The 26,690-nt window shown below is 44.2% G+C and overlaps 1 protein-coding gene across 1 annotated transcript in view; it reads right to left on the reverse strand.

Moving 5' to 3' along the window:
• LOXL2 (lysyl oxidase like 2) overlaps positions 1-26,690 on the reverse strand; it is a 97,012-nt gene that overhangs the window by 47,994 nt on the left and 22,328 nt on the right. The window contains exons 2-3 of the mRNA XM_006140670.3: positions 19,589-20,014; positions 10,994-11,169 (exon numbers count right to left, since the gene is read on the reverse strand). Coding sequence (XP_006140732.1) covers positions 10,994-11,169; positions 19,589-19,976 — 564 coding nt within the window. The 5' untranslated portion in view covers positions 19,977-20,014. The remainder of the gene's footprint in view (positions 1-10,993; positions 11,170-19,588; positions 20,015-26,690) is intronic.

Raw genomic sequence — 26,690 nt, forward strand, 5'->3', positions numbered from 1 at the left:
TCCTACTCTATCTCCCAGAGAATCGTGGCTATAACAGAAGGGCACTATAATCCTGTCATCTTGCTTAGGCCCTGTGCTGTCTCCTCAGCTCTTGTTTAATATCCGAGCTTGTCTACCAACACATTCATCCACTTTGACCTTGATGTTTTTGACCTGCAGGTCTCCCTGATGCCTTAGGCTCAGGCTGCTCCCTGGGATTCTCTCTTCCCTTTCTTGATCTTTCAGAATCTGGACAACCTTCTGAAATAATGTTAGTCATTCATTCATTCATTCACTCAAAAATGTGTTGAGTGCTACAGTGTCCCAGACACTGGGACACACAAGTCAACCAGATAGGCCCGTCAGTCCCACCTTCTCCATCAAGGTTCTCTCTGACCCCCAAATATCTTATCCATGTAGATTCGATTTCCTTATTCCTCTCGCATTTGTTTTCTCAGTCACTCATTTCCTCCTTGACTAATTCTAACTAATGGGTCGTCAGTCTTCAGGAAAGTCACGATGCATTTTTACATAAAAAAAAAAGAAAAGTAGAAAAATACATCGTGACTTTCCCAATGACCTAATAGCTCGTGTTTATCTTACCACATATTTTTGCCACCTAATAGGACTGTAAGTGCCCCTGATCCCCACCCAGCAAGGCAAAACTTGGCCTTATTCATTTACCCACAGCTCTGGTGCCCAGACACATAGTGAGTCTTCAAACATGTTTGGAATGATTTTTTCTTAATCCAGCAACAGGAGTTCAGCTGAGCTAGACATGCCGGGCTCCAAGCTGAAAATTTTTAAAAAGACTCCTTTCATTCTTTGTTTAATGCAAAATAAACAGCTAAGCCATGCTTGACCGTCTTCATAACATAAGCACCCCTGTGTGACTTACGGGTAGGCGTGAAGAACGTCTTCGACCAGCCATTCTCTTGATGCTGGAGCTCCTTACCACCACCACCACCCCCCTTTTCCCTTGAGATCATTTCCCCAGTAAATAGTTACTGAACTGAATTAAAAGCTGATGTGAGCTTGGCTGAGTATTATCTGTGAACAGTCTGAGCCACGCTGTCCTAGAAGAGCCTATTAGACTCTGATTATCCCCTTTTGGTGATCAAATCAGGAACCCATAGTTTAAGAAGCTGCTGGTAACTCTATCCTGTGAGTTCCCACTGGGTCAGACAGAAGGAAGGGAGAAGAAAGGCATTCCGGCAATTTCTGTTCCTTAGCTCTAAGAGACAGAGGTGGAGAGGCTGGGGGTGGGAGGAAGCTGAGGTCATGCTGATCTCACCGTAGGAAAAAGCCAGCAGTCTGCCTGGGCCCTGCTCAGGCATAAATCAAGAGCTTTGTTACGCTGCAGAGAAACATTTCACTGTTTCATTTTCCAACCTGGAAGCCCTTGGGTTGGTAACAGAGGCTTTTTCTTTGGAGGACAGGCAAGCTGAGGTCCTGGGGCCACAGACCAGGCAAGTCCTGGGCCAGACTAGACTGTCCACCACACTCAGGTCTCCTGGGAGCAATCATACCATGGTTACAAAGTAGTGGTTGGTCACGCTTCCTTTCTGCACTGCTAGATGGTAAACGCAGCGAGGATAAGGCTGCCCGTTTCATCAGTCCCTTTATCTTTATGCCTAGCATAGGGTCCGCTGCTCAATTGAACGTAGTGCGTGAAGGAATGAACAGAGCTTAGCAACAGCCTCATGGGGATGGGGTGGGGCGATTCCTTAGCATTGACTAACCAGCATGGCTGACTTAAATGACCAACTCGGGCCCACTGGACATTGCCAGCCTCACCCTAGTCATGTCACTAGACCACCCTACAGAATCGTTCTGCCTCCTAGAGCAAGGAGAAGGCCTTCTCCTACCCAGTCAGCTTAACCCTATTTCCTCCACACAGCAACGTTTCCACCGGCCTTTCCTCGTTAATCTTTCTCTCTTCTCAACTTCCACATCCTTTGCCTTCCAATAGACACTCTAAAGTTTGACTACTTAACTGTTCATTCATTAATTTCCTCTAAAACACATTATAATGCTCCTTGTTCATTTATGTAACCCAACGATTTATAAACAGTACCACGCTACTGGTCCGTCCATTTCACCTCACAAATAAATAGTGTTGATACTTTTTGATACTTTTCAGAAAGTTTCATGTGCAACAGGCCAGCCAGGAACCAGGTTCCCAGATCCGCCAAGATGTGCACAGTCTCAAATATTTTGTTCTATTGGTCACATAAACATCCTTTTTCTCTTCAGATGCTATAGCCTAGTTTTATTTAGGAGAATTGAAGCCAGTCACCTTAGAATGACTTCTATTTTGTCCCTTGTGGTGGCTGCCAAGCCCTGGCCATGTATAAGCTCTCTGTAAACAGAATCATGGAATGTGAGCACTGAGTAAGGTCTTAGACACCCTGTCGCTGACTCAGATGAACCACTCAAGCTCCCCGTGAGACGGGAGAGGCAAGGCCCAGAAGATCTGATTGCCCAGCTGGATGGTTCAGCACGACTGAGGATTCAGAGGCTGCGGGCTTTCACTGTAGCCCAAGACAGAGAGAGAGAGACAGCAAGAAAGCACCCCCAGGGAGGATGGCCACACTACATTCCCTTCCCTTTCATTCTCCTCTAGGGATTATGGATATGCACACACATATGCCCAGCATGTTTTTCAAGCTGCTGGGTCTGGGACTCTGCAATCAAGTATGTGGAATCCAGTCACCTTAAGCTCCACACCATCGGCTGGCCCGCTATAGCTCTTTACTCCCTTACAGAAGAGTCTGGCACAAACTGCCCACCAAATAGCATCTCTTTCTGCCACAGAGGGGAGCCATCCAGCTGTCCTGCAAACAGCTGGGGAAACAGGGTCTATATTTAGGCTTGGTGGGGGCCTTCTGCACTGCACAGAGATGAAAACTGACCCCCTTTCTTTCCCCAACTTCTTGGCTAGAAAGTGCTCAGACTTTTCTGGTAGTATTTCTAGAAACCCTTCCCTTGCAGACTCCCAGCCTCCCCCTCCTGGGCCCCCCAGGCATGGACAGATAAGGCGGCTGCTGGGCGAGCAACACGGAAACATTTGGCAGCTGGCTGTGACTAATAAAAACCTGGATTCCTGGAATTTTAAAAATGTGTCGCAGCCTCAGTCCCTGTGGTTCAGAGGTGAAGAAAGCGCTCTTTCATTCTCAGCATCATTCCAGAATAATGTGAGCGCGCTCAGGGCAGGAGTACCACAAGTCTCCGCTGTGGAGACTTGGGTGGAAATGAATGGCCTTCTCCTGCCTCTGTCCTCCTCATCCCTCTGTCAGCCCCATAAGATCTTCTGGGCTGTCTACTGTCACAAAAGAAAAACTGAAGTTCGAGGGCCACTCAGGGGATAGGCAACACCTAAATCTCACAGCCTGAGGATTTCCGATCAGTTCGGGTGACCTAACTGCCTTTTACAAAAGAGCCTTTAAAAAGATGGGTTGGAAAGATGGTGAGAGGAGGTGAAGAAAAGAGGACAGATCTGGATGTTCCCTGATCTGAGAACGCGTGGCCCTAGCCAGGAGTGTTTCAGTGAGCACATGACATAGCAACGTGCAAACAGCCAGTGAAGGAGTTTTGCTCCGAAGGGCATCTGGATTTGCCATTTCTCCTTATCTAATGCGTTTTCCAACTTGTCCACCTGCCACAGACAGGAAACAAAGCCTCTGATTTAAGAGCCTCTGAAGTGCTGGGAGGTTCGGTCAGGGCTCTGTTCTTCAGGTTTAAAAAGATCTGTTCCCTTGGAAGCAGCAATATTTCACAATTCATTATTTATTCCTGCTTACCTCCTTTCAAGAAAGTCTTAAGGACTGATCTAAGGCTTATTTTCTTTATATTCAGCCAAGCTTCTGTTTTATAGTATGGTGTCCAGAGACTCAAGAAGGGTCAGTCACTGTGGATTCAGCTGGGAGTCACGGTCTCCACTGGGATTGGAATCTGGAGGTCCCACCTTATTTTTTTTTGGGGGGGTAGTTTTCTGCTATAGGGTTTGTGCGCTCGCCAGACAGACAGAGAGACAGAGAAACAGAGAGACGGAAAGTGAGAAATCACCCCCCCCAGGGGGGATGGCCACGCCGCAATCCCTTCTCCTCCATTCTCCTCTCGGGATCTTGGGCACGCACGCACACGCACTCAGCATGAGTTTTAAGCCACCGGGTCTGGGATGTGAACCGTGGTCGACTAGCGACATAGCCATTATGCTAACTGCTGGTCCCTGGGGGTCCCACCTTCAACTCTGTGATTTAAAACACGAGACGTGATGGTGCAGCCTGTGTTAGAAAAGGGAAGAATTGAGATTCTCCTTGCATGGTTGATTTCTCAGAAGGAAATGAACCAAGGTGAGTGAGCCCTGGCAAGGCTCGTCGATTCCAATACTTTATAGTTTGCAAAGCACTTTTATAGAAGCCATCTGATTTTCCCCTCTACAGAATATTGAAAACTACCTTGTAAATAATGAGGGCAATTCGTGTCATTCTGATGGAGAAACCATAGCCACTGCAGATTCAGAGTGTGACAGCTGGAAGGGACTGAATTCAACCCGCCCGGTGCTTACCTGCTGGCTGCTGGTCAACAGGTAGTTTAGGATCCAAACCTGTGAACTCTCCCCTGTAGGGTCAGTTATATGAAGGTGAGGGTTTTTTTCCCTCCCCCTAGGGGAGAAATTACAAAGTGCCAAGGAGTCCCTAAAGATACCCCACGTGGACAGAGGAGCAGTGCAGGCGAGCACGGTGAGCTCATTAAGTGAAATTCCATCGGCCGGCCTGCAGGGCGTAGTGACTCATGCCTGCGGTATCCCAGAGTGGGATGAACTCGGTCTGGACTGATGCACAGTCTTCCTCCACTCTCCGCTTAGAGAATGAAACTGTGCTCTGGAGGAGGCACAAGTCTGTGAGGGTCACCTGGAACAGTCTGCGATCTGTCTCCGACGTCTGGGGGTCAATAAGGGTGAATGTTAGGAAGCCTGGCCTGCAGAGAAGGGTGGGAAGAAATGGGGGTGTGCTCACCGGTCCCTTAGGCCAGTGCATTAGAGCTGGGGGTCACAAAACACAGAAGCCAGCACTAACTGCCCTTTCACTTTTGACCACACTTTACTCTTGGCCACTTTCTAATTTACAGGTCCCAAACGGGGGGAATTCATGAGACGACTTTATCACACTTTGATGTGAAAGAGTGAGCATGCCAAGGCTGGTTTCAAGGTCAATGTCATGAGAAGCCAGAAGAAAGGCAGGCAGGTGGGCTCTACCAGTGGCGCGGTCAGTAGCAAAGGGAACTGCAGTGCTGGAAGCCACCTGGCTGACGCAGTGTGGATCCCCAAGTTGGCCTGAAACCATGCTGGTGTGTGTGAGCCATGCCCAGGATCCTGACAAGCTAGGGGGAACCAGGGAAAAGATGTCTAGACATTATCAGACCCTCTTGAGGGTACTTTCTCTCTTTCTCTCTCATGCGTGCACACATGCTATCATGAATAAAAACAAATAAACTTACAAAAAAAGAGGCAGGGAGAGAGCCCAACACACAACATGTTGCCAATCTACACGATGGCATAGACTGTCAACAGCCAGCTGGTGATGGGCACCACCTACATGGGATAGGTGCGTCTCATCAACACTAAGCAGCAAGGGATCTTTGAACTTGGGAATCATCCAATCCCACTTCCTCCCCCATGTAAGAATCTGGCCACAATATTTCTGGCAGAAGGTTTTCTAGTTTGGGCTTGAACTCCTCCAGCAACAAGGAGCTCACCTAACAGGAAGACCAATTCACTATGGGGCTTCCCTCTGTCTTAGCTCCAAAGTTGGACTAAATTATAGACCTTCTTCCTGGTAGAACTTCAGATATTTCAAGGAAATGGAAATAACCCCACAGTAGCTCTTTTTTTTTTTTTTTTGGAGAGGTTTTTGCTACAGGGCGCGTGTACTCACCAGAAAGACAGAGACAGAAAGCGAGAAATCATCCCCCAGGGGGGATGGCCACGCCACAATCCCTTCTCCTCCATTCTCCTCTCGGGATCTTGGCCATGCATGCACACACGCCTGGCGTGAATGTAAGCCATTGGGTCCGGGACTCGAACCATGGTCGACTACATGGGAGTTCAGCGACACAGTCATTACACTAACTACTGGTCTCCTGCCCCCTCCCCCCCAATAGCTCTTTACTTAACAAAACAGCTTCTGTTTCTCACGTGCTATGTTTTTCAGACTTGTCTCCATCCTGCCAGCCCCTCCTGAGTGATCTGGTTAAAAGACAGACCCACAACTGAAGTCTGCACTCAGTTATTGGTTCAAAAAGCAAGGAGTTCAGGGAAAGAATGATTCTACCAGTAGAGCAGTTTATATTCACTTTTTTAAAAAATTGCCAGAAAGTGCATGTGAGAGAGAGAGAAACCCCCCACCCCCATGGGGTGTGGCCACTCCACATCCCTTCTCTTCCGTTGCTCATTCCATTAGGATTTAGGGCACACCTACACATGCACCCAATGTTTTTCAAGTCACTGGGATTTGAACTGTGGTCAGACATGTGATATTTGGCTCCTATGCACTGTAGTGAACCACTGTGATATGGGGCTAGTCCTATATTCACTCTCACTAAAGCCCACACTCTTAGGGCTAATTTTTTTCTGTAAACCTTGATATAAGACCTTATACCATCCCTAATATGTTATGGTTTGGATCTATCATTTCTACCTACTGCAGTTTTGCTGAATCTTTATTCCATAATTTTTAAAGAGGTTTTTGTTTGTTTGTTGTTTGTTTTTGGCTAGACAGTACGTGCACTTGCCAGACAGATAGAGAGAGACCGAGAGACAGAAAGCGAGAAATCACCCCCCAGGGGGAAAGGCCACGCCACAATCCCTTCTCCTCCATTCTCTTCTTGGGATTTTGAGCACGCACGCACATGTGCCCGGGTTCAGGATGATTTTAAACCACCGGGTCTGGGACTCAGACCGCAGTCGACTACATGGGAATCCAGTGACGTAACTATTATGCCATCTGCTGGTCCCTTCACTCCGTAATTTAATATCGCAGAAATCTCTCTTGTTTTTTTTTTATCTCCTGTAAGTTTTATCAGTACACATTTTTAGCTTGAGGCAAATTCCTGACTCATGCCGAGTAGGCAGAAGCAGAGCCCTCGGGCACACCATTAGAGACCTTCTACTGTGTTCATAGTTCACGCTAATTAGTCACCCGTTCTCCCTGGGTATCATTACTCAGTACACGCTGACTCCACCCAAACCCATGTCCACCAGAGCTCTTCCTCTTGTCCACAAAAATGTACTAAGGGGCATTTCTTTAGCCAACAGGAATGATTCCATGACTTCAGCTCCTGACACAGGTTATTACATGAGGTATTCTGGGGAAACTTCTCAGCATCCCACAAACATCCCCTGTAGGTGGCCCAGGCGGCTCCCTACTCATCAGGCCAGTGCTGCCAGCAAGCATAAGCTTTGCCACAAAACCATGGTTAGGAGAACCTTCAGGCAACTCACAGAGGTTCTTCTCAGACATCCTTAGATCTTGAGTTTTTTGTGACCTACTTTCAGCAGACCGAGTTACAGGGGACTGCTCGTTGGTGGCAAGTCCCCTCAAGGTCTGTGGCTGGACGAGAAAACTCCACCCTGACTTGTGGTATCCAGTCTGATTTGGGTGGCAGCAAGAGAGAGGCCTTCTAGGAAAGTGTAGTGGAAGGCTATGGATGTCCCATGGCCCTTCAAACCAGAGGTCTCCCAGGTAGCGCTCTGTGGCTAATGTAAATTTATTTATTGCCTTTGTTCCTTGCTGTAGAATGATCATCTAGCTTTCCTCAAGACATATATCTTGTCTTTTCAGGATCCAAGGGCTAGAGGACAGGTCATGTTTTCTTACCCCAATGACTGTCCTAGGCCATGACCTACATGCAGCAGGGACCCCACAAATGTCAAGAGTAAAGGGAGGGACTAAATTTTCCTATCATGGACTCTCAGAATACATACTTCTAGAATATATATTCTCCAACATATTTTCAGTCTTTTCTACATCTATTCTACCCAATTAAGATTTGCTTTTGATATACCCCATCTTATTTATCTTTTAAATACTACACATTAGAACTGGAGCATAGTAGGTTTCAATAAATATTTATTTCATGAAGTGCCACTTATAGATTCCTTGTACTAGGATCATTTTTCTTCTAGTTGCAGGTAAGTTGCCTCATTTTCTCAGCACCAACCCACTTATGCTTTGCCTACCTTCCTCTCATTCAAGCCATCAATGACTTTCACTTTTATTTATGTGCATTCATGTGGACAGAGTGAGATAGAGAAAGTGAGAAGGAAAGTGAAAAAAATCACCCCCCTGGAGAGATAATGTAATTCCTTTTCCTCCATCCTCCTCCTGAGATCTCGGGCATGCATGCACACATGCCCAGGGTGATTTTCAAGCCACTGGGTCCAGGACTCAAAATGCAGTGGCCATGTGGGAGTCCAGTGACATAACCACTGTGCCATCTGCTGGCTCCATGACCTTCTTATGTCAGAAGTCTGGGTCTTTACTTGACACTCCAAGTGGATTATTCTGAGGGTCTAGGCTAAAAGAAACCCATTAAACATGCAATAAATAAGCTTATTGTTCTATCAGGCAGGGCCTCCTGGGAGAGTCTCCACCTCAGGTGGTAATTATCTCTGGTCTGTATTTCTGCAGAGAAGAAAATTGAGGAGTTGGAGCTATTGTTCTCATAGGTACCTACAATTACATCTAGTAAATATAATAATGAATCAAATACAGTCCCTGCCCTCTAGGAGCTTCCAGTCTCATTGAAAAGATGAGTACAGGTATGCGGGTGTGAATCATTCCTTATGAGTTTCTAAAGAACAGAGGTGGAAAATTTGGGGAAACTGAGTTGGATAAGCCCAACCTCCAAATCATACGCTTTTTAGTAAAGCAAAGTTGTCCTATCATCAGGAACCGGAAGACGAAATAAAGTACCTAGACTGGAACAATCTCTCTAGTTCTCTCAAATAAAGCAGCACCCTTTGGAGAGTGCTGACTAGATAAGGTCGCATCCTTCCAGCTGAGAGGAGGATGGAAACTCTTTTCCATGCTGTAATCAGGCTTGGATGAGTTCCCAGTGTGCTTGGCATGCTCTAGGGACATATGAGAAGAAAGCAGGACAGCGTGAGTCATGCGAGAAAAACGTAAAACAGTCTCAGAAGAGCTTCTCTGGTCATGAAATAGAGCAATTTTAAGTCTCTTTTCTTCAGCGGTAGTGCTTGGGGTCAGCTGGAGGCTTCCTGGCCTGGAATCATGGCAGATCCCACAGTCCCTTGGGGGTGACATCCAACATGTTCTCTGAGGAGAAGACACTTGGCTGCCTACCTCTCTTCCCTACCCCATGTACCTTGTATATCAGAGAAGTGCAGTAAGTGTGTGTTAATTCCGTTGCTTGGTTGAGGAGCTTATTGAAAAGCTACATCTGAAATGTCGCCATAAATACAGAAGAAAAGTCAAAGCCCTTTTGACTGTTTTCAAACACTGGCTTGGTCATGTTGGCAACATCAGAAACATCTGGTTGGGGAGGCAGGGTGCATAAAAAAACAGTTTGGGATCATAGTGGGAAATTTTAATTCAGTAGGCTAGGGGTGAGACCCTTGCATTCAAAAAGTGATTTTGTCCCCTAAATGTGGGTGACACAGGGGTAAGACAACATTCTATGGGGCAATCTCACATGTAAAGGTTCTTGGTTCAAGCCCAGAGGACTTGCTGAGTACACAAGCACATGATTGCCCATCAAGACTCTGGTGGGGGTGCCATTTTGCTCTCTATCTTTCTCACTCATGTAAGAAATAAAATAAACTTTTTAAAAAGAGAGATTTTAGGAGCCAGCAGATGGCATAATGGTAATGTCACTAGACTGCCATATAGTCGACTGCAGTTTGAGTCCTGGACCTGGAGACTTAAAAAATCTCATACTGGGCATGTGTGCATATATACCTAAAATTCCAAGAGGAGAATGGAGAAGGGATTGCAGCACGGCCAACCCCACGGGAGGTGATTCTTGCTTTCTGTCTAAGTCTCTGGCAAGCATACACACCTTACAGCAAAACTCTCTCTAAAAAGAGAGAGAGAGATTTTAAATTTGAGAATCACCATCTAGTGGCTGTCAGCCTCCACGATGGCCCCCAATGATGTCTACTTTCTGTACTCACACTCTTCTGTAATCCCCTCCCACACTGTACCAGGGTTGGTCTACATGACCAATGAGATGCAGCAGAAGTGATGGGCTATCACTTCTGAGATCAGGTTACAAAAGACTGTGGCTTCCATCTTGTACCTTTTCCCTCACTCTCCTTCGGATCACTTGCTCTGTGAGAACACAACCACCATTTCTTGAAGACACTGGGACAACCTATGGAGAGGCCATGTTGAGAGGAAAAGGGCTCCAACCAAAGCCAGCAAGAAACTAAAACCTGCCAACAACCATATGACTGTTTAGGAGAGACTCCTCTGACCACACTTGATAGTTTGACTTGAACTTCATGAGAGATTCTGAGCAGTCACGTAGCTAAGCTGCTCCATAATTTCTGGTCCTTAGAAACGGTGTGAGATAATCAATGTTCATTGTTTTAAATTGCAAAATCTGGGGGTAATTTCTTATGCAGCAATTCATGACTAATACACTTTCTCCATCCCAAGGGCAAGCTCCAGAACATGGCATAGAAGGAATTCTATACGTGCCTTTCTAGCTTTAGTCCACACCACTCCCAGATTCATACCCTACTCTGGAGTATGATCTCCTGCTCGTTCCTAATCTACACCCTCACACCTCTGTGCCTTTGCCCAGGCTGTTTTCTGTGCCTGGGATCCCCCTTTCCCACCAATGAGATTCCCTTCTCCAGAAAACCTCCCTTAAAATGCTCTTGTACCAAATCCACTTAGGGTAGATCTCCCTCCTTACCGCTCACGAACACTTCTTAAAATCAGAAGGCAAGGAGAAAACAATTCACATGAAGGACATGACTTGCCTCTATCTGGTTGATCAAGGAATTGTCAAATTTGAACCCAGGAATCCTTTTGTCACTGCACACCACCCCAACGTCCTCTGTGTGCTTGCAGTCAGTGACACCCCAGCCGTTGGAGGAGCAGGCTGCGAGGGTAGCCTCTTTGCCAGTGCAGTGGACATTGTCCAACCAGATGGGCCCTGAAGGAAGAAGACATGAGAGAAATCAGTGTCATGTCAATGCAGGTTTGCATCTTTGGGGGACAACAGTGTCTTAACATGAAAAGAAAAAATTTTCTTTAATGTTGGCAGCTGTGTATGGCCATTAACTGATGCTTATTATGTTACTATATTCCATATTGTTCTAGAACTGGATTTCCTTTCCAGGTTAGGTGGCTGATGTAGTCTGGGGAAGTGGTACATTGAACACAATTAGGGCTGAAATCACAACTGTATAGTGCAAAGGTACTTCAGATGCTAAGCTGGGCTGGAATTCTGGTTGAGCCAATAAGCTGTATGACCTTGGTCAAAGCCCCATTTTGACATCAGTGAAATGGGGGTAACAATAACACAGGAATTGAAGAGGCCTGTGTAGATTAGAAGAACACATGGCATCGGCCTAATTTATTGCTGGCCCAGTTACTCAAAAACGGTAATGATGACAATAATGATGATTTTAGTTACACTGACTATGGCACAAGCCAGCCTTACCTGCCATGAGGAACAGAGGCTAAATTCTGACCCCTCAGGAGTAAAGCTAAGCTTCCTGTTATTGACAGTTTGTACTTCCTAAGGCATCTTCACGTGTTACCTCCCTCGTCCTTCCCATACTTCAGGGAAGAGGACAGTGGCATAAATATTGTCACCTCACAGATGCAGCACTCTGGTTCAGGGAGAGGAACTCACTGGCACAAGGACACCTGCCCCACCCAGACACTGGGGCCCTGAGGCCCCCTTCATGCTCTTCTCACTTTCTGACATTTTCCACCTCTGCCTAACCCACATAACCACTTCCATATTCTGGAAGGCTATGTGGAACTCTGCTCCTTTCTTGTTCTTTTACTTCACTTATGCTAAGTCCACAGATCAATGTGCAAAATGCAAGAAGGTTACCGAATGAGATATCACCCTACATTCATTTGGATACTTTCAAAAACAAGCACTGGTAAGGAGAAGTTGGAACCCTTGGGTCCTGCTGATGGCAATGTAAAATGGCACAACTGCTGAGGAAAATGGTATGGCAGTTCCCCAAAGAATTAAAAATAGAACTACCATGTAATGCAGCAATTCCACACGTGGGTATATATCCAAAAGAATGGAAAACAGAATCTCAATGAGATGTTTGCACACTCATGTCTACAGCAACATTATTCACAATAGCCAAGAGTTGGAAGCAACCCAAGTACTCATTGGGCAAACTGTGGCATATACATACAATGGAATATTATTCGGCCTTAAAAAGGAGGAAAGTGGGACTAGCAGATGGTATAATGGTTATGTTGCTGAACTCCCACATGGCCAACCACAGTTTGAGTCCCAGACCTGGAGGCTTGAATTCACATCGATCACATGTGTGTGAAAGCCCAAGATTCTGAGAGGAGAATGGAGAAGAGATTGTGACATGGCCATCACCCCTGAGGGTGATTTCTTGCTTTCTGTCTCTGTCTCTCCAGTGAGTGCATGCACCCTATAGCAAAAATCTCTCCAAAAAAAAAGAGGAGAATTTACTGATACATACTACAACATGGATAAATTGTAAAGACATTATGCTAAAGAATATAAGCCAGTCACAAAAGACAATGCTACATGACTCTACTTAGATGAAGTAGCTGGAAAAGTCAAATTCACATGACAGAAAATAGCATAGTGGTTGCCAAGAGTTGGGGTAAGCAGGAAATGGGGAGTGGATAATTAATGAGTACAGAGTTTCATTTTTGTAGGATGAAAAATTTCTGCAGGTTGGTTGCATGATGTCAATATATTGGGTTGACAGGTGACCCAATACTTAACAAGACTGAACTGTATACTTAAAACTGGTTAAGAGGGGGACATTACATGTCTCCACTTAACATATATCAACTGTCCACACTCTATGGCAGAAAGTGAAAGACTAGAGGATACAGAATCATGGAAAATGGATAGGGATACTGAAGACAGTGTGGGAAGAAGGTAGGAGAAGGAGAGTATGAGGAAAGAAATTAAGGAAAAAAATAGAGAGGCAAGTCATTTATGGGACACAGAAATGGATTATTATCTGTTGATGACAATGTGTATAGTATCCTCAACTAGACTGGCATGAAATGTATTCATATTGGGTAAATTCACTTTATAAGCTAAGTGATGTACACTGATTGAATGTATAAATTAAAATGAAAAAAAAAAACTGGTTAAGAGGTAAATTTTATGTTACATATATTTTACCACAATTAAAAATACAAATTTTTAGGGACCAGCAGGTGGCATGGTGGTTGAGGTGATAGACTCCCTTATGGTGACCACGGTTTGAGTCCTGGACCTGGTGACTTGCTTTCTCATTTTCTCTCTCTTTTTCTAGTGAGTGCACATGCCCTAAAGCAAATTAAAATAATAATAATAATAAATAAAATTAAATAAATGATTATTTAAAAAATAAAACAAAAATTTAAATGTTAGAAGTACTAGAGGGTTTTTAAATAACAATTTTTAAAAGCTTATTTGTATTTCTTTCTTCCATGAGCAAGAGGGAGAGACAGGGAGATACAGACAGACAGAGATCGGCACCTCCAACAGGGTCTTCATGCCAGAATCCACCCCCAACTTCAGTCAGCTTTAGACATGTGCATGCCTGGAGCATTCTGGAAGGTCTCCAGACACAAACCTGAACCTTTGCATGTGGGTCTGCCTTTCAGAGCATTGTGTTACCTCTGTGCCACCTGCCAGCCCCTCAAATTTTACAAATCTTACAAGTGCCACTACAGAATGAAAGAAAACAAAACCAGGGACCAGCAGATGATGTAATGGTTATATCGTTGGACTCCCATGTGGTTGACAGCATTTTGAGTCCCAGACCCAGTGGCTTGAAACTCACATCAGGTGTGTATGCGTGTGTGCCCAAGATCTTGAGAGGAGAATGGAAGAGAAGGGATTATTATGTGGCCATCCCCTCTGGGGGTGATTTCATGTTTTCTGTCTCTTTGTCTCCCCAGTGATTGCACACACTCTACATCAAAAATCTCTTAAAACAAAACAAAACTTATAATTTTTCTCATGATTCCTTTAAGAAATATATACAGAAGCAAAGGCAAACAGCCCTGGGTTCAATTTCTATCTGCCACAGATGGGGATACCATGTGACTTGGTCACCTACCTAACCAAGCCTGTTTCCCATTTCTAAAGAAAAAACAAAACAAAACAAAACAAAACAAAAAACAAAAAAACAGATGCTCAACAAATGGGCTGCCATGGAGAGTCAATGAGGCAGCATGTACACCATTCAATTTCCCTTCTCCTTCCTTCTTCCAGTAAGTCAGAAAAACAATGGAGTCCACTGCTTCAAAGATGCTGGGGAAAGCAGATAGAAATACTCCCATCAAAGAGATCAGAAAAACAAGGAGGCAAGCCGAGACTCTTCACGGTCAGAGAGGACACAGGACCAGTGTCCCGTTTCCCAGGCCCTGCTAACATATGTCTGCACTGATGAACAGTTGCTCAGGCTCAAAGGAGAGCACCTCGTAGACATTGCGGGGAACAAAGAGCTGATTGAAAACATCTGGGCTGAGGTTTTACAACTGGTTTCTCAATTTGGCCTGGTTTCCAAGCCGTCAGGCTCCACTGAAACATACACTCCCTAATCGATTGATGTTTCAACAACAAACCGATGTTTGTCTTACTAAGTGCTAGCAACGGAAAAGACCCTCCATGTTTTAATCAGGGCCTCTTCCTTGGAATGTTTTGTAGCGAAGCTGCTGAAGGGACAGAAGAACTGGAAGCAGGCCAGCACACCACTACAGGAACTGTGAAGAGCTGGGAAATAGAGAAACTGCAGGGCCTGCTTTGCTTTTCCGTAATGAGCATCTGACATCAGCCCCTGGGGTACTAGAGAGAACTAAGTTATCCAAAAGAGCTTCTCACTTTTGCACCTTCAATGGGCCCCAATTCCTGGCCTCTACAGACACTTGACCAAACATATTTTCCTTAGAAGATAGCGAGGTAGGGACCAGCGGATGGCTTAATGGTTATGTCACTGGACTCCCACATGATCAGCTGCAGTTCGAGTCCTGGACCTAGCAGCTTAAAACTCATACCAGGTGAGTGTGCATGTGTGCTCAAGATCCTGAGAGTAGAATGGAGGGGAAGGGATTGTGGCATAGCCATTCCCCTTGGGGGTGATTTCTTGCTTTCTGTCTCTTCTCTATCTCTCTCCAGTGAGTGCACGCACTTATAGCAAAAATCTCTCTTTAAAAAAAATAAAAAAGAAGAAGATAGCTAGGTAAATCTGTTCTTACCCCATGACAAGCATTCTCGTGCATGGTATAACATATAGCTTGATTTTATGACAATGGTTTGTGCCTCTCTGCTTACTTGCCACCAACTAAACTTTCCCGATTCCAGTGCACCCAGCTTCTGGGTCTGCGGGTTGGAACAGCAGGTGGTTCTCGGCACAGTCCGACAGATGCACCTCAGAGCTGCTGGAAAGCAGTACTCGAGACAGATGAGGCTCAAACTTGGGAAACAAAAAGGCCATTCGATCAGAAGGAAAATTTCATTTTACTCTTTCCGCCCATTTACTCTGCAAAATGCCTCTCCTGATGAAAGAGGAGATACACACCCAAATTAACAGGTCATTTGGAAGATGAAGATCATAAATGAAATTCCTTTGGAATGCCAGAGTCCCGAGCATTCAAAATTGTTCAAGTGAGAATCTGCAGGGTCTGACTGGGCTCATTGCTCTGATCTAAAGAATGGAGTGCAGCTAGAGGGGAGAGTACCCATTTTAGGTTCAGGTTGCTGGAAGACCCACCCAGAGGCTGAGAAATGAGACAGCTGCCTCCTCTAGAGCTCGCTACAAGGCCCAATGATTACCTGAGCTCAGAGAGAGCTTTGGGCGAGGAGACTCTTAGAGAGGCCAAGCTGGAAACCTGGGAGACCCCTGGCGATCATCTGGTTTCATTATGACCATGTCAACTACAGGGGGCATGAGGACTCCCAGAGGGACAGCTCTTTTGGGGTCTGCTACAGTGATCTCAGCTCATCTATGGAGCCCATTTGGCAGGTTAAATGCCTCCCCCGCCACGGCATATTCTGTGGTCACTATACCAAGCACTGTTTTGCCAACTGGTTTTTATATTCTCCCAAATCAAAATGAATCTAGCTAATATTTACTGCATGCCCACCAAGTATCTGGTGCTAAAAAAACCTCAATTGATGCTGACAACATTCAAATACATTTAGATTTTGATTATCTTTCATAATGTAAACAGAGTATCACTTATTAGACAGCCCACTGAAAGTCCTGGACACAGGGCAGTGTTCATTTTTTTACGCATCTTTCTCCCTGTTCTCTCTTTGGCATTACTCCTGTTATAACCCTTGACGGTTTTGATGTCCACAGGGATGACATCTCCAGTCCTCATGGTCTCTTAGTTATTAAACCTCTTCTCCCTACTGACTTTTCTCCTCCATACTCCAGCTGCTCCCCCATGGTCATAGTTTAGATCTATCACTACTGATAATTGAACCTATCCTCAATCTCTATTTTAACCCTCCTTCTCTGTGTTCTTGCTGGCATTTTCCTTTTTTTAAAAAAAATTTGTTTCATTATTTTTTATATGTTCAATCACTGTACATCATTTAGCTTGTAGAGAGATTTACCCAACATGAAATACACCTCAGACCAGTCCCGTTGAGAATACTATACATGTTATCATCAATGGGTAATAAACTATTTCTGTCTCACACATGTCTTACTTCTCTATTTTTCTCCCTAATTTCCTGCCCTACACTCTTCCCCTCCCTCACCCTCCTTCCACACTGTCTCCAGTGTTCATAAGTATTTTTATGCCCTCCAATCTTTCAATCTCTACCATAGAGTGCAGTCAGTATATGTTAAGTGGAGACATACAGTGTGTGGCTTTCAGAGCCTGGCTTGCTTCACTCAGCAATAAATCTTCCATATTTGTCCACTTTCTATCCAATGCCGGGGTCTTGTTTATTATCATGCTGCCATTTTTCTAGAATATTCCTTCTAGTATTGCAATACACAGACATTCACAGTTCATCAATCTTAGTAGCTTTGCACTGTCTTTTGGCTCCTCTCTCTATTACTTTCCTCTTCATCACCATGGATTTCATGGACCATGATTTTAATAGCATTCTTGCATATTCCTTCTAGTGCCTTGAACTTCCCTCCCTCCTCATCCTTGGATGGCAAAGTTACACTCAAGTAAACTCAGGCCTGCTCCTACTTGGAAAAAAAACACAATTTTTTTTGTCTGATGACAGGAAAATTTTTGTTTTGAGAGAGAGATTTTTGATATAGGGCATGTGCACTTGCCAGAGACACAGAGAGAGGGTAAGTGAGAAATCACCCCTCCTCTAGGAGGATGGCCACATCACGCTCCCTTCTCCTCCATTCTCCTCTTCAGATTTTGGGCACACATGCACAAGTGCCTGGTGTGAGTTTCAAGTTGCCAGGTCCAGTATTCAAACCGCAATTGGCCATGTGGGAATCCAGCACCACAATCACTACGCCACTTGCTGGCCCCCAACTGGTAAATTTTAAGCCTGGGTAGAAATAAAAGAATGTCATTGGAACAAAAACAAAACACAACAAAACACAAAAAAACACTAGCACTAAAAGTACATATTATAAAATAATTAGGATAAAAGAGTCTGGACTAGAAAACAAAAATCTGTGTTACCCTGACTGCTCAGCTGGCAGGATAAACAGATGTGGAAGTAGGAAGAAGACAAAATGAGTTCTGAAAGTTCTGTATGTGCCATCTGGTCTTCGCGCTTTGGCTCTTATCACTGCCAAGGAACCCAGAGTGAGTGTCAGAGAATATTTTACTCAGTGTGGTTATTTGATTCAGTTATTCCACAGAAAATTTCCAATTGCAGAGAAGTGAGCTCAGTATAAAATGGTCCTTCCTCTCTCCTAACAATTACAGATTACAGAAAGGAGGGTTAGAAGGGAACACACGTGTTATCTATTTCAATGGCTTCCTAATCTGGCTACATATACAATCACTTTTCAGGTTTCTTTTCTTTTTTTAAATTTCCACAGGGCACATGTACTTACCAGAGAGAAAGCGAGAGAGAGAAAGAGAGAAAGCATCCTCCCAATGTAGGTAGGTCATGCCCCAGTCCCTTTTCCATTTTTCCGTCCTGCCGGGATCTGGGGTATGCACGCAAATGTGCCCAGTGTGTTTTCTCAAGCCACTGGGGCCAGAATATGAACCACAGTCAGTCCTACGGGATCACTAAGCTATTGGGTCAGCCCACTCCACAGGTTTCTACAAGCTTCAGAGTCCCATATCCAGCCTAGACCTTTTAAACCAGAATATCACGACTTGAGGTCTAAGTCTGTGTTTTTAGCCCCTCAGGTGAGTCTCATGCAATCATCATGATATTAATTCACTAGTCCAGGAATGGAGCATGGGCATCTCTGCTTTCGTCCAGCAGCCAGAGCCGTACTAAGGCTGGCGCAGCCCACCCAACTGGTAAAGCTGCCTTGGCTTTACCAACTCAGTGATGTGAAACTCTTAGCAGAAGAAAACACTTTCCTAAATAAAGCCGTTCATCCTTACCTGCTTCCACTTGGGAACACAGACTCTCAGAATTTCAATAGTTCTTAGAGAGGCATGATAGCCTAGTTTTTTTGTTTGTTTGTTTGTTTTTTAATTTTCTTTTACATTCAATCACTGTGTATCATTATCTGACAAGGAGCAGAAGGCACCCCTCAAGGAGTGCCTGGCATAGCCCTGGGCAGAGCTGAAGGTCTGGAGAGATGGATGCAGATTGACTTGCCCCCTACCTAGGGCCCCTGTCCTCATTTGCCAGGGACTGAGGGGTTTCCCAGGATGCAAGACTTTCTGAGGTAAACCAGGAGAGCCCCAGGCCATTTGGGAGAGACGGTCAATGTGTCCCTCCCAGCCTGCCTCCCATCCTACCTTCCTGCAGGCCACACCCTGCAGGGGCACAGGAGGTTGTCCTAGATAGGACATAGTCAGGAATTAAATACAAATTTAAGAGAGGGCTTGTGTGTGGCTGTGTGCATGCACATGTGAGGGAGAGAGAGAAGAGAGAAAGAAGTAACTCTTCAACAGGGTCAGCCACCGCACAATCTTTTAACCTCAGATTTTCCATCCCACTAAGATCGTGGCCAATACCCACTTTGTAAGCTACCAGGCAGGTCTTCATTCTGGTGGGCCACGCTGGGTCTGGACTCCTTCTTACAGTGCCTAACCACTGAGCGATAGGTGCCCCCTAACCCCTTTTCTTTTTTAAATTTTGTTTCTATTTTTTAGGACTTGATACTTGATAGTGATTATGGCTTCCTTCACTAGGCTAAGCTCTCAGAAGACTGCTCCCGGTCTTGCAGGTGACTAAGCGCTCAGTTCCAAAGCACAGAGTGGTTTACCTTCCCCCTTGCCGTAGGAGGAGCTGGCAGTCCAGGACTTGGCCTCCACGTATCCCAGCTCCCGGCAGACGACATGCGCAGCGTGGATGGAGAAGTCGTCGTCGCACACGGTGCCCCACTGCCCATCGTAGTACACCTCCACTCTGCCCTCGTTGTGCTTCCTCTTCTGTCCCGCCAGGCGCAACTGGATCTTGACCACATCCTTTGAGGGTGCCTGTGGCTGGTGGTACTCAGGGGCTGGTTGCTGGAAGTACTCCGGGTAGTAGGGCCAACCCTCATACTGGGCCAGGCTGGGGGCTGTAAGAAGGGCCAGCACTGCCAAGCAGCTGCAAAGGCGGAAGCCGAGTAGCCTCTCCATCCCTGTACCAAGGAAGGGGCCCTGGGACATTTAAGGAAAGCAGGCAATCAGGAAACAGCAGGAGCTTTCTAGAAGAGAAGAGAGAGGGGTGTAGGGTTACAGAGACCTACAAAACACAAGGATTTCTCCCTCCTTGGTGTAACAGGTAAGCAGTTCCAATTCTAGACTCAAATCCATCTCCAATGCCACCTTATGTTGCAGTCAGTCAGACTGTAAGCCCCAGCTTCTTGCCCACCACTGTCTCATCTCTCTGGGATGTTTCTCTCAGTAGGGCTTCTGGCAGGAAACACAACACCCTCAAATTTAATTTGGAAAGATTTTTTTTTAAAGACAGGTACCACCTAATCCCAGTCAGAATGGCTAAGATTAAAAAATAATGGTAAGTGTTGGTGGGGCTGTAGTGAAAGGGGAACTCTCCTACACCATTGGTGGTAATGAAAATTGGTACGGCCAATGTGGAGAACAATGTGGAGGTTCCTCAGATATCTACAAATAGAACTACCATATGATCCAGCAATTCCACTCCTGGGTATCTACCCAAAGGACAGGAAAACAGTCAGAAAAGTACTTGCACATTCATGTTTATTGCAGCATTACTCACAATTGCTAAGACATGGAACTAACCCAAATGTCCATGAACAGAGGAATGGATTGCAAAAGTGTGGCACATATACATTACATAATACACTTAGCTGTAAAAAAACAAACTAACTAACTAACTAAGACGACCCTGGCATTTGATAGAAAGTGGACAAATGTGGAAGATTTGCTGGTAAGAGAAGCAAGCCAGACTATGTCCCCACTCAGTATATACCTAATGCTGACTCTCTATGGCAGAAACAGAAAGATGGGAAGGAATGAAAGCATGGATAGCAATGGTGATACTGGAGACAGTGTCAGTGGAGGGTGGAAAATGGGGGAGGGTAAGACAGAGGCAATAAACGGGAAGAAGAAAGAAGCGAAATACTTAAAGAACCCAAAATGGAAAAAAAATTGGTTGACTATGTGTATGGTAATATCTTTGACTGAACCAATATACAGTGTATTATAAACAAAATATTCATTTGCTATTCTGTAATGATATACAGTGATCGAATGTAAATAATAATAATGATAATGATAAATTTAAAAAAAACAAACTGTCTACAGAACTGTAGACAGAGATCATGGGAACTAACAAAGGACAGTGCAGTCCCCTGGGCTGGCAAAGGAGGGGAGCTGTCACCACCTGTAAGTTTAAAGTATCTCATGGAAGCAAAATTGGACAATGGTTAAGCCCAGAGGTCCACCTGTTAGGACCTGTGGCCTTCACTGAGGGGTCTTAGAGCCAACACACAGCAACTAACAAGGAAGGGGCAAGAGAAGTAAACTTGATCTCACTCTCCTTCTGTCTTCTAATCTTTTTCTTGTGCCTCCTATTGGGCAAATCTAACCCAACCTAACCATACACCAAGGGTGAGGGAGCCCATTGGAATAGTCTTCATGATTCGGGCTCCCAGGGAACAGGTGAGCATGGGATGTGCAGTATACACTTTCTCTTTCTCCTCAATGTATGTATCTTCTTATTCTCTGAGACCCAGCTCAAATCCCACATTCTCCAAGCCTTATTCTTCCAAGGCAGGGATGTGATCTGGACATTCTCCTTAACTTTCCAAGGTACTCTCAAATTCCCAGTTTGATTGCAAATTCATAAGGGCAGGGCTTTTGCCTTATTCTTCTCTGACTCCTCCGGAGTAAATATCATAAGTTCCATGGACATGTTTACTGAACAAGAAGGTTATTTGGTTCAGGGGTGTGAGAGTACCCCACAGAAGCAGCCCTATACCAGGAAGTCCTACAGGAATCTGCCATGAACTCTCCAGGTTCTCCTATGTAAGGTATCCTTCCTACCCCTGGATGTTAGCTGACCAGTAATGGCCCAAGGTGCTGAGCGTATCACCTTAGGTCTCTTTCTACCTGCTCTGCTCTCCCTGCACACACCTACACCTTCTGCTGCTCTACTTTCCAGCCATCAGGCACACCTGCACACTTCCTACCCCTGTTAATGATCTTGTCATTGTGCCATAGATTCTGGACCTCAAGATGAGCGAGGCCACCAAATGAGGGGGTCGATGGCAAAGGCCTCTCAAACAGCTCTTAAACAGGGCTTGTCTTTAGCTGAACTATGGTTTCTGCAGGTAGCAGCCTCAAAGTGCAGGACACAGACATTTGCTCACAAAAATAGACATATAGATCAATGGAACAGAATGTAGAGATTCAGAAATAAGTTCACAGACAGCCAACCAATTTTTGACAAATGTCCCAACAAAATTCTTTGAGGGAAAGCATAGTCTCTTCAATAAATGATGCTTGGGAAATTATATATTCATATTCAGATGAAAAAACTTGATCTCGCCACATACAAAAATTAACTCAAAATGAGGGAACCAGCAGTTAGCATAATGGCTATGTCGCTGGACTCCCACATAGTTGACCGTGGTTCGAGTCTCAGACCCGGTGGCTTAAAACTCACGCCGGACGCATGTGCGTGCGTGCCCAGGATCCCCAGAGGAGAATGGAGGAGAAGCGATTGCGGCGTGACCATCCCCCCTGGGGGGTGATTTCTTGCTTTCTGTCTCTCTGTCTCTCTCTGTCTGTCTGGCAAGCGCATGCGCCCTATAGCAAAAACCTCTCAAAAAAAAAATTAACTCAAAATGAAATGAAGACTTAAATGTAAGGTCCAAAACCACAAAATTACAAAAACAAAATATAGTGTTAAGTTTTGAAGACATTGGTCTGGCAAAGATTTTTTTATACAAGGCCTGAAAAGCACAAGCAACAAAAGCAAAAATAGCCAATAGGATTATATCAAATTGAAAAGCTTCTGTTCAACAAAGGAAACAATCAATAGAAAGACCAGACAACTTACCAAGTGGGAGAAAATATTTGCAAATTATACATCTGAAGGGATTAATGACCAGAATACACAAGGAACTTAAAAAGCTCACTAGCAAAACAAACAAACATAGGATTTAAAAATAGGCAATTCATTTCTTTCTCTCTTTTTTTTTTTCTGTTAAGACAGATTTTTGCTATAGGGCACATGTGCTCCCAGAGAGACAGAGAGACAGAAAGTGAGAAATCATTCCCCGGGGGAAAGAACACACTGCAATCCCTTCTCCTCCAGTCTCTTCTAGACATGCACACACATGTGCCCAGAGTAAGTTTTATGCCACTGGGTCCAGGACCCAAACCGCAGTCAACTACATGGGAATCCAGTGATGTAACCATTATGCCATCTGCTGGTCTCATGAAACAGGTAATTCTTAAAAGAAGATATAAAAATGCTAATAAATACATGAAAAAAATTGCTCAACATCACTAATCATTAAGAAAGTACATATTACCCGGACCAGCAGTTGGCGTAATGGCTATGTCACTAGACTCCCATGTAGTCAGTCGACCGTGGTTCGAGTTCCGGACCCGGTGACTTAAACTCACACTGGGTGCATGTACATGCGTACCCAAGATCCTGAGAGGCGAATGGAAGAGAAAGGATTGTGGCATGGCCATCCCCCCTGGTGGGGGGTGGGGGGTAATTTCTCACTTTCTGTCTCTCTGTCTCCGTCTTTCTGGCAAGCGCATGCGCCCTATAGCAAAAACCTCTCCCAAAAAAAAAGAAAGTACAAATTAAAACCACAATGGAGTATCACCTCACCCCAATTAGAGTAGGTGTTATAAAAAATAAACAAGTAACAATAACACAACAAAACAACAACAAAGAATAATGAGTCCTGGCAAGGCTGTGGAGAAAGAAGAACGTTCATACACTGTTGGTGGGACAGTAAATTAGTACAGCCACAAAAAATAAAAAATAGAACTACCTTATGATCCAGTAATCTCTAGGTATATAGCCAAAGGAAAGAAAATCAATATGTTGAAGAAACAACCACACTCCAATGTTTATTGCAACATTATTCACAATAGATAACAACCTAAGTTTCAAAAACTGATGAATGGATAAAGGAAGTGTGAGACGTATGTGTATACATTTACACACACACATATATATATATATACACACACACACACAAAATATGTTGGGTTGTCAGAAAAGTAATGACGACACTAGAGACAGAGGAATGAGAGTGTGGGAGGGGAAGAGTGCAGCAACGGAAATTAGGGGAAAAATGGAGAGGTAAGATATTTGTGCGGCACAGACACAGTTTGTTACCTGTTAACGAGGATGTGTATAGTACTCTCAGCTGGACTGAGATGTGTATCATGATGGGTAAAATCTCTTTACAATCGAAGTATAGCAACTGAATGTATAAATAATAATAATAATAATACTACATCATGATGTTTCCGACAACCCAGTAATACTATTTAGCCATAAGAAAGAATGAAACCTATCATTGTAGCAACATGGACAAACTTGTAGGAAATACAAGCGTGCTTCAAAAAGTTCATGGAAGAGTGGAATTAAAATAGAAGTTTATTTTGATAAATTAAAATTTTGCAATCCAGGAAACCAGCAGTTAGCGTAATGGCTATGTCGCTGGACTCCCACGTAGTCGACCGCAGTTCGCGTCCCGGACCTGGTGGCTTAAAACTCACACCGGGCGCGTGTGCGTGCATGCCCAAGATCCCGAGAGGAGACTGGAGGAGAAGGGATTGCAGCGTGACTATCCCCTCTGGGGGGTGATTTCTCGCTTTCTGTCTCTGTCTCTCTCTGTCTGTCTGGCGAGCGCACGTGCCCTGTAGCGAAAATCTCTCAAAAAAAAATTTGCAATCCATGCATAGCTTTTTCATATAATAATATGCATTTTCTACAAACTCTTTGAAGGCCCCTCTTATAGAAAACCCACACTGCACTCTATGAATACATACAACTATTACACATCAATTAAAAAGAATAATCTAAAATACTACATTTTACTTAGACCCTACACTATGGTCACATCTGGCTCTATCACCAGACATTAATCCCCAAGGGACAGAAATCATCTCTTAGTCATTTCTACACTGCAACACATCTGTTTCTGGCCATGGCAGACTGGCTTGTATTAGATAAGTTTTCCTTCCAAGAACAACTAGAAAAGGTAGATAAAATACTTAAAAAAAAAAAAAAAAAAAAAAAACCATATATTTGAAGTTACTGGAAAGCTACCAAGACAGCGAGGACTTGAGAAGCCAAGAATCCAGAGTGATAGGAAGCACAGCAAGATGAAGTCTGTCCACATTTATCTCTGTTTTCCTCTTCGGGGACTTTTTAATTCCAGAGCAATTGTCAATATGCTGAGAAGCTACGCAAAGCTTTAGGCATCCTCCAGACACTGAGACAAAACTGGAGTTCACCATCTACCAAGGAGGAAGGAATCTGTTCTGTAGCCCCAGGTTTTCAGTGGGTCCCAGAAGAACTAAACTCTAGGAGTTAGGGCACTAAGTTATTGGAAAGGTTCATCGTTCACTTAAAGCAATCCCCAAGAAGAGAGAATGATGGGCAGAAGAAATATTTGAAGAAGTAATGGCCATGAAGTTTTCAAAATTGACAAAAGATAACAAACCGAAGGAGTATAATTTACAAAGAACACCACACCTGGGTACACCAAAATCTGAGTGTAGAAAATCAAAGACAGAGAAAATTGTCTATGTAGCTAGAATATAAAAGGTGCATTACCTTAGAAAAAGTGTCAGTCAAACCAACAGCTGACCTCTCGACAGTAATAAGGAAGTAAGATAATGGCATGACATTTTCAAAAAGCCGGGAAAAAAATCACAATCAGGGGCCACAGGTGGCATGGTGGTTGAGGCACTGGACTCCCACATGACCAACTGAAGTTTGAGTCCTGAACCCAGTGGCTTGCTTTCTCACTTTCTCTCTCTCTCTCTTCCTCTCTCTTTCTCTCTGATGAGTGCACATGCCCTATAGAAAATTTTAAAAATAATAATAAATAAAACTAAGTACATAATTGTAAAAAAAAAATCACTGTCAACCTAGAATTCTGTACCCACTGAGGAGAATGAAGGTGAAATAAGGACAAATAAAAATGGACAAACAAAACGTTTGTTTCAGACAAACAAAAGTGGAGAGAATTTGTCACCAGAAGTTCCAGGAGACAAAAATACTAAAGAGAGTTCTTCAGGCTGAATGAAAAATCATCCCAGATGTTAGTCAAGAGGTGCAGGAAAAAAAAAAAATAAAGGGAAAACGATGTAAGTAAATCCTAAAGAAAGCCCACTGTGTAAAACAGCAACAATGTCTTGTGGGGTTTAAAATACATTCATTATTGAAATGCATGGCAATGACAGCACAAAAAACAGGAGGGGCTTAAGTACAGTTAAACTCTTCCAAGGTTCTTGTATTGTCTAGGAAGTGGTAAAAATACAATTTTCTATTAGCAAGTTTAATAGATGTATGCTGTCATCTTTATGGTAATTACCCTAAGAAGTAAATTTTAAAAAGGAGAACTAGCAGGCTAGTAAAGGGGAAGAAATGGTGAAAATTTTAAAAATTCTTGATTGGCCCCACTGAAATGGCACAAGTGGAAGGATGCTGCTATGCAGTGCTTGGGACCACATGGAAGACTAAGGTTCGGTTCCCAGCCCCACCAAGACAGATAAAGTACAGGGTCGCATGCCTATGGTCCTAGCTGATACAGAAGGATCAAGACATGGACAGACTGTCAAAAGTCCTTATCGCTCTCTTTCTTTCTACCTCCCCATCTCATGTTCTTCTTTCTTTCTCTCATTAAAAAAAAA

This window comes from Tupaia chinensis, unplaced genomic scaffold (genome assembly GCF_000334495.1).
Source record: "Tupaia chinensis unplaced genomic scaffold, TupChi_1.0 Scaffold000039_1, whole genome shotgun sequence".
Lineage (NCBI taxonomy): Eukaryota > Metazoa > Chordata > Mammalia > Scandentia > Tupaiidae > Tupaia > Tupaia belangeri.